This window comes from Bos taurus, chromosome 3, assembly GCF_002263795.3.
Source record: "Bos taurus isolate L1 Dominette 01449 registration number 42190680 breed Hereford chromosome 3, ARS-UCD2.0, whole genome shotgun sequence".
In the NCBI taxonomy this organism is placed as follows: domain Eukaryota; kingdom Metazoa; phylum Chordata; class Mammalia; order Artiodactyla; family Bovidae; genus Bos; species Bos taurus.
In genome coordinates, this window is record NC_037330.1 from 25718450 (window position 1) to 25735886 (window position 17437).

At 36.1% G+C, this 17437-nt stretch overlaps 1 protein-coding gene across 5 annotated transcripts in view; it reads right to left on the reverse strand.

Moving 5' to 3' along the window:
- MAN1A2 (mannosidase alpha class 1A member 2) overlaps nt 1-17437 on the reverse strand; it is a 185368-nt gene that overhangs the window by 47264 nt on the left and 120667 nt on the right. For 4 of the 5 annotated variants that reach the window (XM_059884660.1, XM_059884659.1, NM_001206877.1 and 1 more), the window contains one exon: nt 15698-15813. In XM_059884660.1, the coding sequence (XP_059740643.1) occupies nt 15698-15813 (116 nt within the window). Of the gene's footprint in view, nt 1-10293; nt 10357-15697; nt 15814-17437 lie in introns of those variants that run through there. The other variant, XM_005204039.5, reaches the window with a different exon arrangement.

Here is a 17437-nt window from a genome sequence, read left to right on the forward strand (position 1 = left end):
TGAGATGGTTGGATGGCATCACTGACTCAATGGACATGAGCTTAAGCAAACTTTGGGAGATAGTGAAGGACAGGGAAGCCTGGCACGCTGCGGTTCATCGGGTCACAAAGAGTCAGACACAACTTAGTGACTGAACAACAACAACTGAGGCAGGACTTTCTTGAGTAATCAATTTGGATTCCCATAAATTAGGAGCTTTTCTAGTCAGGCTACTGAAAACAGACACTATTCCTAGTCCTGTGTGATCACCATAAACTGTTTCCTTTACTCACAGATGACTCTCTCCCCCTCAATTCAGGTAGTTTCTTCATCCTGCCGAACACTACAGACTCTTGGGATCTCTGTACAGCTCTTTCCTCTCTGGTACTTTCCTGTAAACACTAGCTATCATAGTTTCCTTGGAATCACAGCTCCATCTCCTCAAGGAGTCTGCTGCACTCTGCCTCAGAAGTCCCCCTTCCTGTGCAGTAAACCGGAAACGCTATCATTAGACAGCAAGCTGGGACATACACGGGGCTCACCTGGGTTTTGTCCCAACTCTCAGAGATCTCAGTCCTTCATTGCCGTTTGTCCAGTGTTTTGAAAACTACTGATTCATACATAGTTTATCTGCTTGTTTCAAGGGGAAGGGTAAATAGGACCCTTGTTATCTCACCTTGGAGGAAGCAGAAGTCCTACTCTTCCATTTTCAAATACTTTGTTAAATGATTTGCTGAACACCATGCAATTATGCTCACAGAATCCCTTACGCTCTGTTATTAACCCAATTTAAAAAGATCATTAGAGTTTATCCAGCAAGAACTTGTTGTTAGGAACACTTTCTGGCTCTTCATGATCACTGATTTTTCTTTAAAGACTTCATACCATGACCTTCTAGAATTTTGTGAAAATGGACATTAAGTTCATCTATCTTCATTTTTCTCAATCCAACTTTTCCCTTCTTTAAAATTATGTATCTATTCTGTTGTGCTTCTCTCCATCATTCCCGAAAGAACATTAATACTGACTACAAAATCATATTTGTAGTAGTACCTTGGTGTGTAATTTCTTTGGATAATTGCAATCATTTAAAATAACAAGTTACCTTTCTCCCTTTGGGGCTCTCTCTGTCATATCTGTTTTCCTTTCATTACATTCCAGGGCAAGCCATAGGAAATGCAGTTAAAAATACAGATGCTTTGGCATTTTTTTTTTTTTTTAAGTTCCCTTGGTAGCGTGCCATTGATTCTCTAATTTTTCATTGGGGTAAAAACACATAACATAAAATTTACCATCTTAACCATTTTTAAGTTCAGTAATATTATGTATATTCACATTATTGTGAAACAGAGCTCCAAAACTTTTTCATCTTGCAAAACTGAAACTCTATATCCTTTAAACAACAACTTCTCTTTTCCTCCTACTCCACCTCCTGGAAGAAGCTCCATCTTCTACTTTCTTTTTCTATGAATCTTATTACGGATATTTCAGGTAAGTGGAATCGTAACATTATTTGTCTTTTTGTGACTGGTTTATTTCAGTTTACATAATGTGCTCAGCATTCATCCATATTCTTGCCTCCCTAATTTTGATTCTAGAATCTTAACTCCATTACTTCTAGTGAATATTCTTTAGTCAGGCTAGTATTCTTCCTGTATTTCTAAAGAAAGGTAGCATTTATTTTCTCAAGCTGGATCCGTGAAATGACTTTCTGCTTTACCTCACTTATTAATACCTTATGCATTACTTAGCATCATTTCAATCTTTTGTCATGACTACTCCAGCTCACACTAAAGTTCCTTTCTCTGAATTTCCAAAACATTTATATTCTCTTGAGCACTATACGTGCACACGGACACACACACATTTTATACTTTTACTGAGTTTGCCCATGACCAGAAGTAAGAGATTTCTTAACCAGATTGTAAGCTCGTGGGTATAGTGTATGTTTCATATATTTAATTCTCAAATAGCACAATTCTGGGAGGAGCGCAGCTACTTAATAAATACTTTTTGACTTGACTTAGTTTATAAATCAGCTTTCAAGGGTTAAGTGAGCAGAGAATAGCAGAAAACAGGAGATTTAAAGTTACTTTTCTCATCTAGCTGGAAAAATAGTTCTCTCTTGTTAGAAAGCTAACTTTAAGATACAGTTACAGATAAGTTTATAAAAGATAAATGGAAGAGAATAGTGGCTTTGTTTTTTCAATCTTCCCTCTTGAACTATTTTTCCTGTGTAAGAATCCTCACCCCAGTAATCTATCTCATTGATTCTTCCTCTCTCACAAATAAATTACTAAGACACTTCTGATAACAAACTTGAATACTACTCTTGATGCTTTGTTGACAAAACCACTATCAAAACTGTCTTTGAACCTACTTCAAAGACACTTTTAATAGTCTGATAGCTGGCTAACTATACATTCATTTATGTATATGGAGAATAACTTTACAGGCAAAGGAAGATAACAGTAGCTATAAAAAGAATTAACTGAAACTACTACAGGAAATGACAACAATATCAGCAACAATATCTGGCTTCTGGATAACAATTTATTATCTTTTCCCTCCCCCCACCTCAATATTATAAAATTTTCAAACCTACAGAAATTTGGAAAGAATTTTACAGTGAAAACCATATACATTCTTTTTCTAGATATTACCATTAACATTCTGTAATCTCCTTATCACAAATCTATTACAATATTCATGTATTACTAAAATAGTCCCCTAGAAAAAGCATCTAATTATTCAACTTAGCTAAGTATCAAGAAAAACATACTCAGTAAAAATGCTTACAGGACTTCCTGATGGTACAGTGGATAGGAATCTGTCTACCAATGCAGGGGGTACGGGTTCGACTCCTGGTCTGGGAAGATTCCACATGTCATGGAGCAACTAACGCTCACCATAACTACTGAGCCCCTGCACCAGAACTCCTGGAGCCTGTGTGACCTAGGGCCTGAGAGCCACAACTACTGAGCCTGTGTGCTGCAACTACTGAAGCTGGAACGTGGCTAGAGCCCACACGGCCTAACTACTGAAGCCCATGTACCTAGAGCCTACACTCTGCAACAAGAGAAGACACTGCAATGAGAAGCCAGTGCACCGCAACTAGAGAGCCCACATGGACCAACAAAGACCCAGAGCAACCAAAAATAAATAAATTAATTAATTTAATTTTAAAAAATCGCTTGCGAAGGGAGAAACAGAAGTCTCGCTAGAGTTTTTTTTTAAACCAAAGCAAACTTAGAACACACTTCAGTCAACAATATTTACTGAAGTTTTGAGAAGAAGATTGTTGCCACAAATTTTAACTCTCTATCATTTCTGCTTTAAGATGCACCAAGATTAAAACATTTACAATTTTACTTAATAGCAAATTATTTGATAGTTGCAAAATAGATGACATTAGTTAGTTTTAAGGGAAGAATTAAAACATTTCTAGATAGAAAAAACTTAAGATTAAGATGCTTATATGTAGTCAAACATATTTCTTTTTTTTCTAGATTCCTTTCAAAAGTATATGATTAATGGACCACCAGTAAGTGAATGAATAAATAAAATGTGGTTAACCAGCCATATAACAGAATACTTATCGAGAGAAAGGAATATACTGATACATGCAACACCACCGATTGGTCTAAAATAAAATATGCTAAAAAGAATTTCAAACAAAAATAAGTGCATAATGCATGATTGCAATTATATGAAATTCCAGAATAAGCAACCTACAGTGACACAAACCAGATATGTGTTCAGGGACTCACTGGAAGATGAGGATAGAAATGTTCCATATTACCTGTGGTTGTAGTTACTCAGGCTTATATACTTGCCAAAATACAATGAACTGTACACTTAGAATACTTTAATAAAGCTGATTTTTAAAGTTAAGAAAAAAGATTGATGGAAAAGAAAAATAATCTTATTATGTGTTATTGCTACATAAGTACAATTTGAGTTGTAGCTCCCTCTACTGCAGGAAAAGAAAACTGGCAAGGACATTTCAAAATACAGTTTGGAAACTGAAAAAATACTCATATTAAACAGTGAAGTGAAATCCATTGTGTGTGTGTGTCCCTTAGTGTCTAATACTTAGATTGCACTGACGTTGTGGTAAGCCCTGCATGCTAAGTCACTTCAGTCATGTCCGACCCTTTGCGACCCTATGGATTGTAGCCTGCAACGCTTCTCTGTCCATGGGATTCTCCAGGCAGGGATACTGGAGTGGGTTGTTATTTCCTTCTCCAGGGAATCTTCCCAAGCCAGGGATCAAACCTGTATCTCTTATGTCTCCTGCACTGGCAAGCGGGTTATTTACCACTAGCACCACCTGGGAAGCCCCAGGTTAAGTCTTAAGAGGGATTAAAGAATGTGGAGACCATGCTGTGGTCCTTCAGTACACCACTTCAGGAGACTGGACTACATAAATATAACACTTGAGCAATGATTTGCCCACCTGACCTCATGGTGTACTAGCTATTCCTTATCAGGATAGGTAATTCCTTGATCCCTAATTGCTTCCTATAAGTGGTTTCCTGAGTCACAGATGTCAGTGGTTCCCGAAGTGTGATCCTCCAGACAGCAGCATCAGCATCACCTGGTAACTTGTTACAAATGCAGATTCTCAGACTCCACTCTCACCTGCTAATCAGCAACTTTGGCGAGGGAGTCCAGGATCTGTGTTTTAAGAAGCTTTCCGAGTGACTCTGATGCATGCTCAAGTTTAAGAACCACTGCCCTCGGTTTACCAATTTTTGTAACTTCTAACACCACTTAGTTTGCACTGTTTTTGCTTTTCTCCTTCATGTTGGCATCTGAATCTGTGACTCTCCAGAAAACAGATCAACTTTCTTGATTCCCTCACTTTCCACATCTTGCTGCCTTCTTCTTGCTTTATCAGTTTCTTGACTTATTATTAGCTATATTATCTAGCACTAACTGAATTCACACACTGAGCCTAAAGCAGGAAATAAAACAGGTCTATTATTCTCTTCTTCCCACTCCCATTTTGGCAAGATCTTATAAAACTGCTATTTTTCTGCTCTTGCTCTCTTGGAATCAAATGATTCCAATCCTTTATCCCACAAATATTTAATACTGAAACACGTATATGTGACTTCACCATTGACGGTGGGGATACAAGAATAACTAAAATACACAAAAACACCGTCCTTGTCGGTTCATATTCTAAGGCATATATTCTTATATCCCTAGGGAAATTTTATACTATGTTAGAATATAGATGCTATGGTGAAAATTAAAGTAACAGAAAATGAGAGAATAAGGGGACAATTTGAAATTTCACATAGGAAATCAGGAATGCTTTAAAAATTAGTTAGAAATGATAAAGTGATACAATTAAAAACTACTACTTAAGATTTGAAACTATAAGACACCTAGAAGAAAACAGAGAAACAGCTTCTTGACAGGGGTCTTGGCAATGATTTTTTTGGATATGACACCAAAAGCACAAGCAACAAAGGCAAAAATAAGTCTAACTATCTCAAATTAAAAAGCTTCTGCAATGCGAAAGACTCCAAAAAATGAAAAGGCAACCTACAGAATGGGAGAAGATAATTGCAAGTCATGTATCTGGCAGCAGTTAACATCCAAAATATATAAAAAATACACCTCAATAGCTAAAAACTAAATAACCCAATTAAAAACAGGCAGAGGAATTGAATAGACATTTTCCCCAAAATACACAGAAATGGCCAATAGCTATACATGCAAAGATGCTCGACATTATTAATCATTAGGAAAATGCAAATCAAAACCACAATGAGATATCACACCTGTTTCAATGACTGTTACCAAAAAGGCAAGAAATAACAAGTGCTGGTGAAGATGGGGAGAAAAAGAAACCCTTGTGAACTGTTGCTGGGAATGTAGTACAAGTCTTGCACATAATGTTCCACACAAAGAATACTTAAATGATGATGACAATGACATAAGAGCATCTCATTCCATACAGTTCTTGCTGTATGGTTATTAGATTTTCACACAGAGACAAGCACATGCACAACAGGTAAGTTTAGTAACTATACAGCATGATGATCTATTCATTAAGTGGAAGTGGATCATCACAAAGGTCTCCGTCCTCATCATCCTCATGTTGAGTAGGCTGAGGATGAAGAGAAGAGGAGGGGTTGGTCTTGATGTCTCAGAAGTGGAAAGGGAGGCAGGTACTCAGTATAGCTTTACAGAAATACAGCTTAAATTCTGACTTTTTTGCTTTTGCATTTTTCTAAAAATGTTTCTATGTGGTACCAATTACTCATATCATAGAAGGTCCATGTTGTAAAAGAATTCGAAAGCTGTCTTAAATAATCAGAACCCTCCTACCAGGTAGTCTAGGGTCAATTTGCTTCCTGGACTTGCTTCTTCCACATCATCTGCCACTGGTTTGGAAGGGCTCATCTTCTGTTAATTCTTCTGGTGTGGTGTCTAATAGCTCTTGAATTTCTGAAAGATCCATATCTTGAAACCCTTCACCTCCGTTTTTTTTATTTTTTTCCCCCATATCCACAATTTCTCTCATGATTTCTTTGATTGGCTCTGTTGTAGATCCTGTGAAGTCATGCATAACATCTGGACAGTTTTCTCCAGTAAAGATTTACTGTTTTGGGCTTGATGGCTTTCATGGCTTTTTCTTTAACAATGACAGCATCTTCAAGGCTGTAATCCTTCCATTCCTGTTGTCTCTACTGGGCTTCTCGTCCACAGTATTAAGTCTTTTATGTAAGTACCCTGTGTAAAGAGCCTAAAACATCTGTATGACCCCTGATCTAGAGGCTGACTTAGAGATGTTGTGTGTGGAGGCAAGTAGACCACTTTGATGCCTTTGGTGGTGAACTCTGGAGTTCTAGATGGCCAGGGTCATTGACCAATAATGAAAGAATTCTAAAAAGCAATCTCTTACTGGCAAGGTACTTTCTGACTTCAGGGACAAAGCAAGGATGGAACAAATTCAGAAAAGGGTTCTCCTCCAGGCCTTCTTATTGTGCAACCAAAAGATGGTGTTTTTCTTTTTCCTTCAAGGCTCAAGGGTTATTAGCAGCTTTGAATATAAAGGCAGTTCTGATCAACCCAACTGCATTTGCACAAAATAGCAGAGTTGGCAGTTAACAGTAGAGCTCTCTCTTCCTGCCTTAAATCCTGGTGCTTGCTTCTCTTCTTTACTAATAAATGACCTCTGTGGCATTTTTCCCCCTAGAATAGGGCTCTTTTGTCTGCATTAAAAACCTGTTTAGCCAGATATTCTTTATCCTCAACAATTTTCTCAGTGGTGTCTGGGAACTCATCTGCTGCCTCTTGGTCGGCAGAAGCTGCTTCTCTTGTTATCGTGACATTTTTTAAAGCCAAATCTCTTTCCAAAATTTAGCAAACCATCCTTTATTGGCATTAAATCCTCCAGCTTCAGATCCTTCACCTTCCTTTTGCTTTGTCTTATAATGATTTTTTCTCAAATTATACTAGTCTAAAGGAATGCCTTTCTTATAGCAATCCTGCACTCACATAAAAAGCTGCATTTTCATGGAAAGATAAAAGGTATTTTGCAAAAAGTGTAAGGTTTTTGTGTCTGCTGATCTAGCTGCAGCGATGAATCCATGAATTTCTTTTTCTTTCACATAATCATCCTTACACAGATTCATTTATCATGCAGTAACAAACACTAGCTGCAGACCTCAATCTATAGTAAATGTCAAGCAATTCAATTTTTTCTTGCAATGTCAATGACTTTACTTCTTAGGAACATGTTCAGCATCACTGTGGGGGTACCATGGTGTTATTTACAGTTCACAATATTGCACTAAATATGATGAAAAATATTTAAAAACTAAAAGAGACCACTTTTTCCTTGATAACACAATTTACTAGAGAGATGAACTGCTCCTATGGAGATGATTAGCATTACTCTTCATTTTAAGCATATACTCAAATCATTGGACTGCAAATATAGTGCCATGTATATAGTCTGTGTTAGTGTGAGTTTTGAGAAATTTTAATTTTAATAATAGATCTGTATATATTTCATGGTAGTCTATGATAAAATAGACTAGTATGTACATATATTTTATGAATTCATGATGTACCTGATTTTTTTCCTTAATTTTTTCAATACTCCTAGGTCACACGGTTCATTTGCAAGTTTTTTCAAATTGCCACAAAACTCAAAAAAACTTTCCAACATATTTATTAAAAATAACCTATATATAAGTGGATCTGCACAGCTGAACCTAAATTATTCTAGGATCAACTATAATTATCTTTGGGAAGTGAAAATAGATGTGGCATACAGAAAAACTTTTATTTTTCATTTTTTCTGTTCCATACTACTTAATTCATTTTGCCATATCCACAGACTATTTTTCTACTTTAAAAATATCAACATTCAAAAAACTAAGATCATGACATCTGGTCCCATAACTTCAAGCAAATAGATGGGGAAAATGTGGAAACAGAGAAAGATTTTATTTTCTTGGGCTCCAAAATCACTGTGGACAGTGACTGTAGCCATGAAAGTAAGACACTTGCTCCTTGGAAGAAAAGCTATGATAAACCTAGACAGCATATTAAAAAGCAGAGACATCATTTTGTCAACAAAGGTCTGTCAACTCAAAGCTATGGTTTTTCCAGTAGTCATGTAGAGATGTGAAAGAAGGACCATAAAGAAGGCTGAGCACCAAAAAAGTGATGCTTTCGACCTTGGTCCTGGAGAAGATGCTTGAGAATCCCTTGGACAATGAGGAGATCAAACCAGTCAATCCTAAAAGAAATCAACCCTGAATATTCATTGGAAGGATTGATGCTAAAGCTGAAGCTCCAATATACTTCGGCCAGCTGATGCGAAGAGTCAACTCACTGGAAAAGACCCTGATTCTGGGAAAGACTGGGGGTAGGAGGGGAAGGGGGCGACAGAGGATAAGATGGTTTGATGGTATTACTGATTGATGGACATGAGTTTGAGCAGACTCCAGGAGATGGTTAGGGACAGGGAAGCCTGGTGTGCTTCAGTCCATGGGCTCACAAAGAGTCAGACATGACTTGGTGACTACACAACAACAGACTATTTTTATACTTTAAAAATATCTGTATTAAAAACAATCATACTAGCCTTGATTACTGAGGAGCTACACAAGACAAAGGAAACAGATGTTTATCTGACTAATTTTAATGTGACAAGTGCTATGCTCTTCATTCTGTACAGTTTAACAAACATTTGTTGAGTGTATGTATACTCTATCCCAAACATGAAGCAGTGATGGTATTAATATTTGCAGACTATCAAAACAAAGGAAGTACTGTAGGTATACCTAAAGATGGCCTAATCCTGTCTTAGTTTTGGAGAGGACTCCCAGAGACAGTGATATTTGAGCTAGACCTTGAAAAAGTAATAGGATTTTCTAAGGGATATAAAAAAATAAATGATAAATTTCATGCACAAGTGAAAGCAAGAGTAAAGACACACACACTCAACAAATGTTTGTTGGAATATACAGAATGAATAGTATAGCACCTGTCACATTAAAATTAGATAAACATCTATTTCCTCTGCCTTGTGTAGGTCCTAAGAAATCAAGGCTAATATTAATTGTTTTTAATACAGATATCTCTAAAGCATAAAAACTGTATGCAGATATAGCAAAATGAATTAAATAGTATGAAACAGAAAACATACAGTAGGCAGGTATGGATCAAATAAATGCAGGGGGAAAGTGGTGTAGTAGGAGATGTGACTAAAAAGGTACATGCAGAACTCAATCATTCAGTAAAACAGCAAAGAATATAAAAAACACAGAAATACGAAACAAACTTTTTCGTCCATCTTTCTCACTTGTGGAAGTATACGTGTAGGATAATGTCTAGAAGTAGGATTACTGAGGCAAAAATAATGTGCTCTTAATATTTCAACACGTTCTTTGTAAAAAGATTTCCCCACCCACAACAAACAATGTACACGGTCACTTCCAGTGCTTGTAAGTGACTAGATCCATATGTTCTTATTAACACCAGAATGCGAACTTCTTAAATCTTAAGTAACTGAAAGTGAAACATGGTATTTGATTATTCATTTTATTTCATTTCTTTATGAGTGGGTCAAATATATATTTTTCATGTATTTATGGTATTTCCCATCTGTTTTCCAGTAAACTGCCTTAACTTTTTCCTTACAAGAAAATTTACCCATTGACAAGCAAAAGTACTGCAAATATATTTACACTGTAAAAGACAATTGATACTTTACTTTGTCTGATGTTCTTCCCCACCCCACCCCCACCCTTGCAGATGTTTATTTTTCTGCAATTAAAAATTTAAATCTTTTCTTCTATGGTTTCTGGGTTGTGTGTCATGCCATCTTCATCCTAACAGCTGGGGAGTAAAAAAAAACTTTGATTTGTTTTAGAATTTTACTTCATTTTTAATATTTAAAGCTATGTTCTATATAATTTCAGTTTTAGTATTTACAGGAATCCAGTTTTGGGTTTTTTTTGGATAATTTTTCTAATTTCATTTATTAAATTATTTAACTTTTCCTCAATGATCTGAACTGCCTTTTTTCAAAGATGACATTTCCACATGTAAGTGGACTTATTTTTGAAATCTATCCTGTTCCACTGTTTAATTTATTCTTACATCATTTCTAAACCTTTTTAATTAGCATAGCTTTATAATGCACTTTTAAAATGATCTATTTTATATACAAATATTGTATACTATATGATATGAAGTAGGTTGTATTTTTCATTATCTGCAAGATTTGTCTCCTACGGTGATCATACTTTGTCAGCATAGCTAAGCTGGAACTATATTTGTCAGAATTACTTTCTCTGTACAATTCTGAGTTAGGGTTTGCTACAAAAAACATATATATGATGCGGAGGAAGAAAAAGCATGAGCCATTATGCTCTCAGGGGCAGTGCAGGGTTGCCACGTGCTGTTAAGAGTTATGCATATTGTCAGGGATTACCTGGCTCACCTTGGAGGTGTGGGGCAGCTGCCAGACCTGCATTTTCTGCAGTTCCTACTGGAGCACCTCATCAATTTCTCCAATTTCTAAGACAGGCTTGTATAGCCCCATGGCAGAAGGTGCCAAGTACTTCTGCAAGTCACTTGCTTATGAACACTGGAGGAAGTGAGACAGATGTGGGATCGCTTGTCCTTGTGAGTTCTCCAGCTTGTCCTCATTCTCCTTTGCTTCACATCTGCCTTTCTTTCCCCAGCTCCTAGGCACACTTTATACCTTCTACCTTGTATTTTGTGCCAGGTATGACTCTAAGGGCTTTGCTGTATTAATCCTCATAACAACCCTTTTAGGTGATACTATTATTAATTCCTCTTTTACAGATGATGAAACTGAGGTAGAGAGATGAAGTAATTTGTCCAAAGTCACACAACTATTAAGAAAAAGAGTTGGGAAAAAACAGATAAATATGAACTGGTTAAGAATACATGGTTAGATGTCTTTAATGTTTGGTTAACTTGGGTATATACAGAAAAGACATACCTATTAAATCTGTGCATGATACAAAGCTGGAATAGATAATACATTAAAAGAAAAACTCAAGGGTTCAAAAAATTTTCAATAAATTAGAATATGTTAAATCTACCAAAATAAAATTTAATGATGAATCAAGGGAAAAGGTAATTAAATTTCAGAAAAGCTAATCATACCAATATAAGAGAGAAAATAATTATCTTAGTTCATATTTAAAAGGAAAAAGACCTATAGTAAAATTTCAAGATATATTACCACGGCCACCATAAAACAGAATACAATACTATCTTCATGTATAAGTATGGCTGAGTCCCTTTGCTGTCCACCTGAATTGTCAGAACGTTGTCAATCAGCTATACTCCAATACAAAATAAAAAGTTTAAATAAATAAATGTTTTTTTAAGAAAGAATATAATAGTATCTTTCACTAATGAAGGTATAATGAGCAACTTAGTGACTGGTACTCTGCACTGGTTTAATCACATCTGATACAGTGTTCAGTCTAGGAAACCATGGAATCATTCTCCAGAGAAACCAACCAGAATGGTATCAGAAACAAATAATTCAGAAACTTGTCATCTTTAGCCTAATATATACAAATATTGTTAGTTAACATCCATGTAGAAGACTCCATATTTCCAAAGGATAAAGCATGGAACATAGAATAGAACTCACAGTGAAGCAGATTTTTAACTCAATATAAGAAACATGCTTCTAGTAAAGAGAATTCAAATTGGAAAAGTTAAACTGTCACTGTTTGCAGATGATATGATACTATACACAGAAGATCCAAAGGATGTTATCAGAAAACTACCATCAGAGCTCAGAGCTCTGGAATGAATTATCAGAGCTCAGCAATGAATCTGGTAAAGTTCCAGGTTACAAAATTGATACATAAAAATCTGTTGCATTTCTATACATTAACAGTGCAACATTAGAGAGAGAAATTCAAGAAGCAATTCCATTTAACATCATTCTTTGCATCACAAAGAATAAAATATCTAGGAATAAACCTACCTAAGGAGACAAAAGATCTGTACTCTGAAAACCATAAGATGCTGATTAAAGAAATCAAAGAAGATATAAACAGATCGAAAAGTATACCATGTTTGTATTTTGGAAGAATCAATATTGTCAAAAAGACTATACTACCCAAGGCAATCTAAGAGCCAACGCAACCCTTATTAAATTACCAGTGGCTTTTTTCACAGAACTAGAACAACAACAACAACAACAAAATCTCAAAATTTGTAATGAGACATGAAAGACCCTGAAGAGTCAAAGCAATATTGAAAAAGAAAAATGGAGCTGGAGGAATCAGGTTCCCTGACTTCAGACTATACTACAAACTACACTCATCAAAACAGTAAGGTACCACATTAAAAACAGAAACATAGATCAATAGGATAGAAAATCCAGAAATAAGGCCATGCACCTACAGTCAATTAATCTATGACAAAGGAGGCAAGATGATACAATGTTGGAAAGACAGTCTCTTCAACAAATGGCGCTGGGAAAAGTGGACAGCCAAATGTAAAAAAAAAAAAAAAAATGAAATTAGATTATTCCTTAACTCCATACACAAAAAGAAGCTCGAAATGGGTTAAAGATCTAAATGCTAGACCAGACACTATAAAACTCTTAGAGGAAAACATAGGCAGAACACTCTCCAACATAAATCACAGCTGCTGCTGCTGAGTCGCTTCAGTCGTGTCCGACTCTGCGACCCCATAGACCGGCAGCCCAGCAGGCTCCACCGTCCCTGGGATTCTCCAGGCAAGAATACTGGAGTGGGTTGCCATTTCCTTCTCCAGTGCATGAAAGTGAAAAGTGAAAGGGAAGTCGCTCAGTCATGTCCGACTCTTAGCGACCCCATGGACTGCAGCCTACCAGGCTCCTCCATCCATGGGATTTTCCAGGCAAGAGTACTGGAGTGGGGTGCCATTGCCTTCTCCTTAAATGAGATGACGAAGCTTCATCTTTTTTAATCCATCTCCCAGAATAATGGAAATTAAAGCAAAAATAAACAAATGGGGTCTACTTAAACTCAAAAACCTTTGCACAGCAAAAGAAACAATAAACAAAATGAAAAGACAACCCACAGACTGGGAGAAAATATTTGCAAATGATGTGACTGATAAGGGATTAGTCTCCAAAATTTACAAACAGCTTATTACATTTAATAGCATAACAACAAGAAACCCACTCAAAAAATGGGTAGAAGACCTGAATAGACATTTCTCTGAAGAGGACATACAGCCAAGAGGCACATGAAAAGATGTCCAACATTGCTAGTTATTAGAGAAATGCAAATCAAAACTACAATGAGATATCATGTCACACCAGTCAGAATGGCTATCATAAAAAAATCCACAAACAACAAATGCTGGGAGAGAGTGTAGAGAGATGGGAGCTCTCCCGCACTGTTGGTGGGAATGTAAATTGTTACACCCACTATAGAGAACAGTACAGAGGTTCCTCAAAAAACTAAAAACAGAACTAACGTATGACCCTGCAATCCCATTCCTGGGCATACATCCAGAGAAAAACATGGCCCAAAAAGATATATGCACTTCAACGTTCTTGCAGCGCTGTTTGCAATAGCCAAGACATGGAAACCACTTCAACGTCCATCGACAGAGGAATAGATAAAGATGTAGTACATATAGACAATGAAATATTACTCAGCCACTAAAAAGAATGAAATAAGGTCATTTGCAGCAACATGAGTGGACCTAGAGAGTGTCATATTGTGTGAAGTAAGTAAGACAGAGAAGGAGAAATATGACATCCTTTATATCTGGGATCTAAGAAGAAATGATACAAATGAACTTACTTACAAAACAGAAAAAGACTCTCAGACTTAGAAAACAAATTCATAGTTGCTGGCGGAGCGGGGGTGAGGGGTGGGGTGGAGCAATAGTTAAGGACTTCAGGAAGGTCATGTACACATTGCTATACTTAAAATGGATAACCAACAAAAACCTATTGTATAGCACATGGAACTCTGCTCAATGTTATGTGCCAGCCTGGATGGTAAGTTTGGGGGAGAATGGATACATACATATGTATGGCTGAGTCCTTTTGCTGTTCACCTAAAACTATCACAACATTGTTAATAAGCTATACCCCAATACAAAATGTTTTGGTGTTAAAAAAAAAATTAAAAACATGAATGTGCTTCTAATAATAAAAGCTTCTGAACAATGCAGTGTTAGCCTTATAAGGCAGTGATGTGCTTTATCATCTAATGAGATTAACAAAACACCTTATGACACACTGTTCTTTATGTTGTAAAGAGATCTGTAGCACTGGGAATGTCCGTATGTAGAGAGGAGGAATGGACTGGAATGGTGTTTGTTGGATCTCTAAATTTTTTGCAGCTCAAAAAATTTCTTTTGATTCTAGGCATAAAGACAGCAACTGAATTTGAGGCAGGAAAATAAGCAGTTTAATTTATTTTTACCTGATAACAAAAGCAAAACCAGAAAAGCATCTAAAAGAATAACACCAATTAAGGTACATGACAGTATACATTTTGATGTTGCTGAAATACTTATCAAGATATTCATCTATATATGTATATGTGCACTTAATAGCCTACTTAATATTATACAGTGAAGAGTCTATAATATCCATTGTGGATGTACAATAACTTATTTAACTTTCCAACTAATACTAACCCAAGAGTAACTTTTTATAAACCTTCAATAAACATTCATGTACATAAATCTTTTTCCATAGCCTTGACTATATAAGAGTATTGATATATTCTTATAGAGCTTTCCAGAATTCTGCCATTATACTCAAATTATGAATTTTAAGATAGGGTGAAAAAGCACACAAGCAAGATACACAGGCGCACATATGCAAAACAATTTCTGCCCCAGAGATCCTAATACCAGAGAAAACAGACACACCATAGTAAGTTGGTCTTGATTTTATGCATTTCTTTTTTAATAGTAAATTCGTTAAGAAGACAATGTTAATGCATAGTAAAGGGCTAAAGACAAAATAAAGGTACTCTTATTTGACAAAGAGTCTAAGTCATTCTTCCATGAGATGAAACTAAAAATTGAAGAGTAAACTATACAAGACTTCACTATATATTTGGAATAAAATTTACTGGAATAAAACATAGTCACAATTGATCACATAGTGACCACATAGCAAAACCAGCCTACAGTTTAAAAAAATTTTACAGCATCTACTTACTTTAATGTTTCAGCAAGAAAGAAGCTCTGCTGTACATCATCATGCGTAGGAGTAGAGGAGTACACATCCTTCACCCCAGAAAATCCGCCACTGACTCGGCAATACTTTTCAATAGCCTGTGAAAGAGATCAGACAAGAGTCAGTTCCATAGAATTTCAAGTTTTGAAGGACAAGTTAAGGAACCATAGTTAAAAGTTCAGAGAATCTCTATGAAAATTTTACAGTTTCAGAATAAGACTTTTTTAATCAGATGGAAATAGCCTTGCACTGGAAAAATTAACTGAAGCATCCTGTTTGATGTAGAATGTCTCTCCAAAACTCTTTAATCTTTTTAAGATATTTTATATTTTCCTAACTTAGGAGTCAAATTTAGTCTATTCACACTGAGTTAGAGATCTGTCTGGTACAATAAAACCTCATTAATTCTGACAAATCAAGAGGGAAGTCAGTTTGAATTAAAAATTTTAAAAGCAATTTTATCATTTCCAAGGATAAACAACAATCCAACTCATGCTAAAAAGTGTATTACTGAAGGAGCTCTCCACAGCAACAGCAATATGATATTTACTGTAAACACACTATATGCCAGTGTATTATCATAATCCTATGAATTAAGCATTATAGTTGGTATAAACTGGCAGGAAGAGCCCACCCTCACACCTATTACAATAATAATCACAAATATTGAGAGCTAACAATCATTAAGAATTTACTATATGCTGAAGGCTTAAGAGCTTTAAATCTATTAACAATTATATTTCTAACAACCCTGTGAGGCTATCTTAATAGCTTTACTATTCAGATGGGAAAACTGAGGCAAAGAGTAATTTGCTCCACATTATTATTAACTACTATGTTCTACTGCCCAAAGGGGAGTTCATATTCTTAATTTATCTTTCTTCATCTTTGAACATGTCTGAATAAAATATTCTGAATTAAAAAGAATCTATTCAAAACCCTGTTAATTCAAAACTATCAAACATTCTGCTTTTGTAGATGTATTACTCTTTGCAATTAAGCCATACAGAAAGAGTTGAAAGCACATATGATTCTTTCCTTTCTCTACCCCACCAAACCCAGAGAAATTGAATGAAGGTATGGTTATTTAACTCATCATTATGCTGTGGCTTACTGCTTCTAGCCTTGCTACTTTTCTTACTTATATGGTCTTCCTCCTTTCTGAAGAAGAGCTAATTAACACTTACACTATTCATTTTTACATAATTCCTCTAAATATGAAGCAATAAATGTTAGGGGACATTCAAGTCATATTCATTGCAGGATTACCTTACCTCTTTCCCTTATACTGGAGAACGGAATGACAATCTACTCCAGTATTCTTGCCTGGAGAATCCCATGGGCAGAGGAGCCTGGCGGGCTACAGTCCATGGGGTCGCAAAGAGTCGGACACAACTGAGCGACTAACACTCACTTCTCCTATATATTGGTTTACCTCAGCATTAGTAAGCCGTTACTACACAACAGAAGTGTGTGTGTGTGTCCTATTCTCAAACCACTGTGCCAACACTGTGTCTCTTTCTCAACTGTGGCAGGACACTCCTGCACAAAGTTCCCCTAGCAGCTGTGTTCCCAATTTTGGACCCAGGCAGAGAAAAGCAGCAACAATAAATGCTTTGCCTGTTCCTGCTCTGTATTTGTAATCACCTTGCTTCTATTAATAGTCTCTTAAACTCCATAAAGAACATCTATGTCTGAATGGCAAATGACACATAAGTGTCC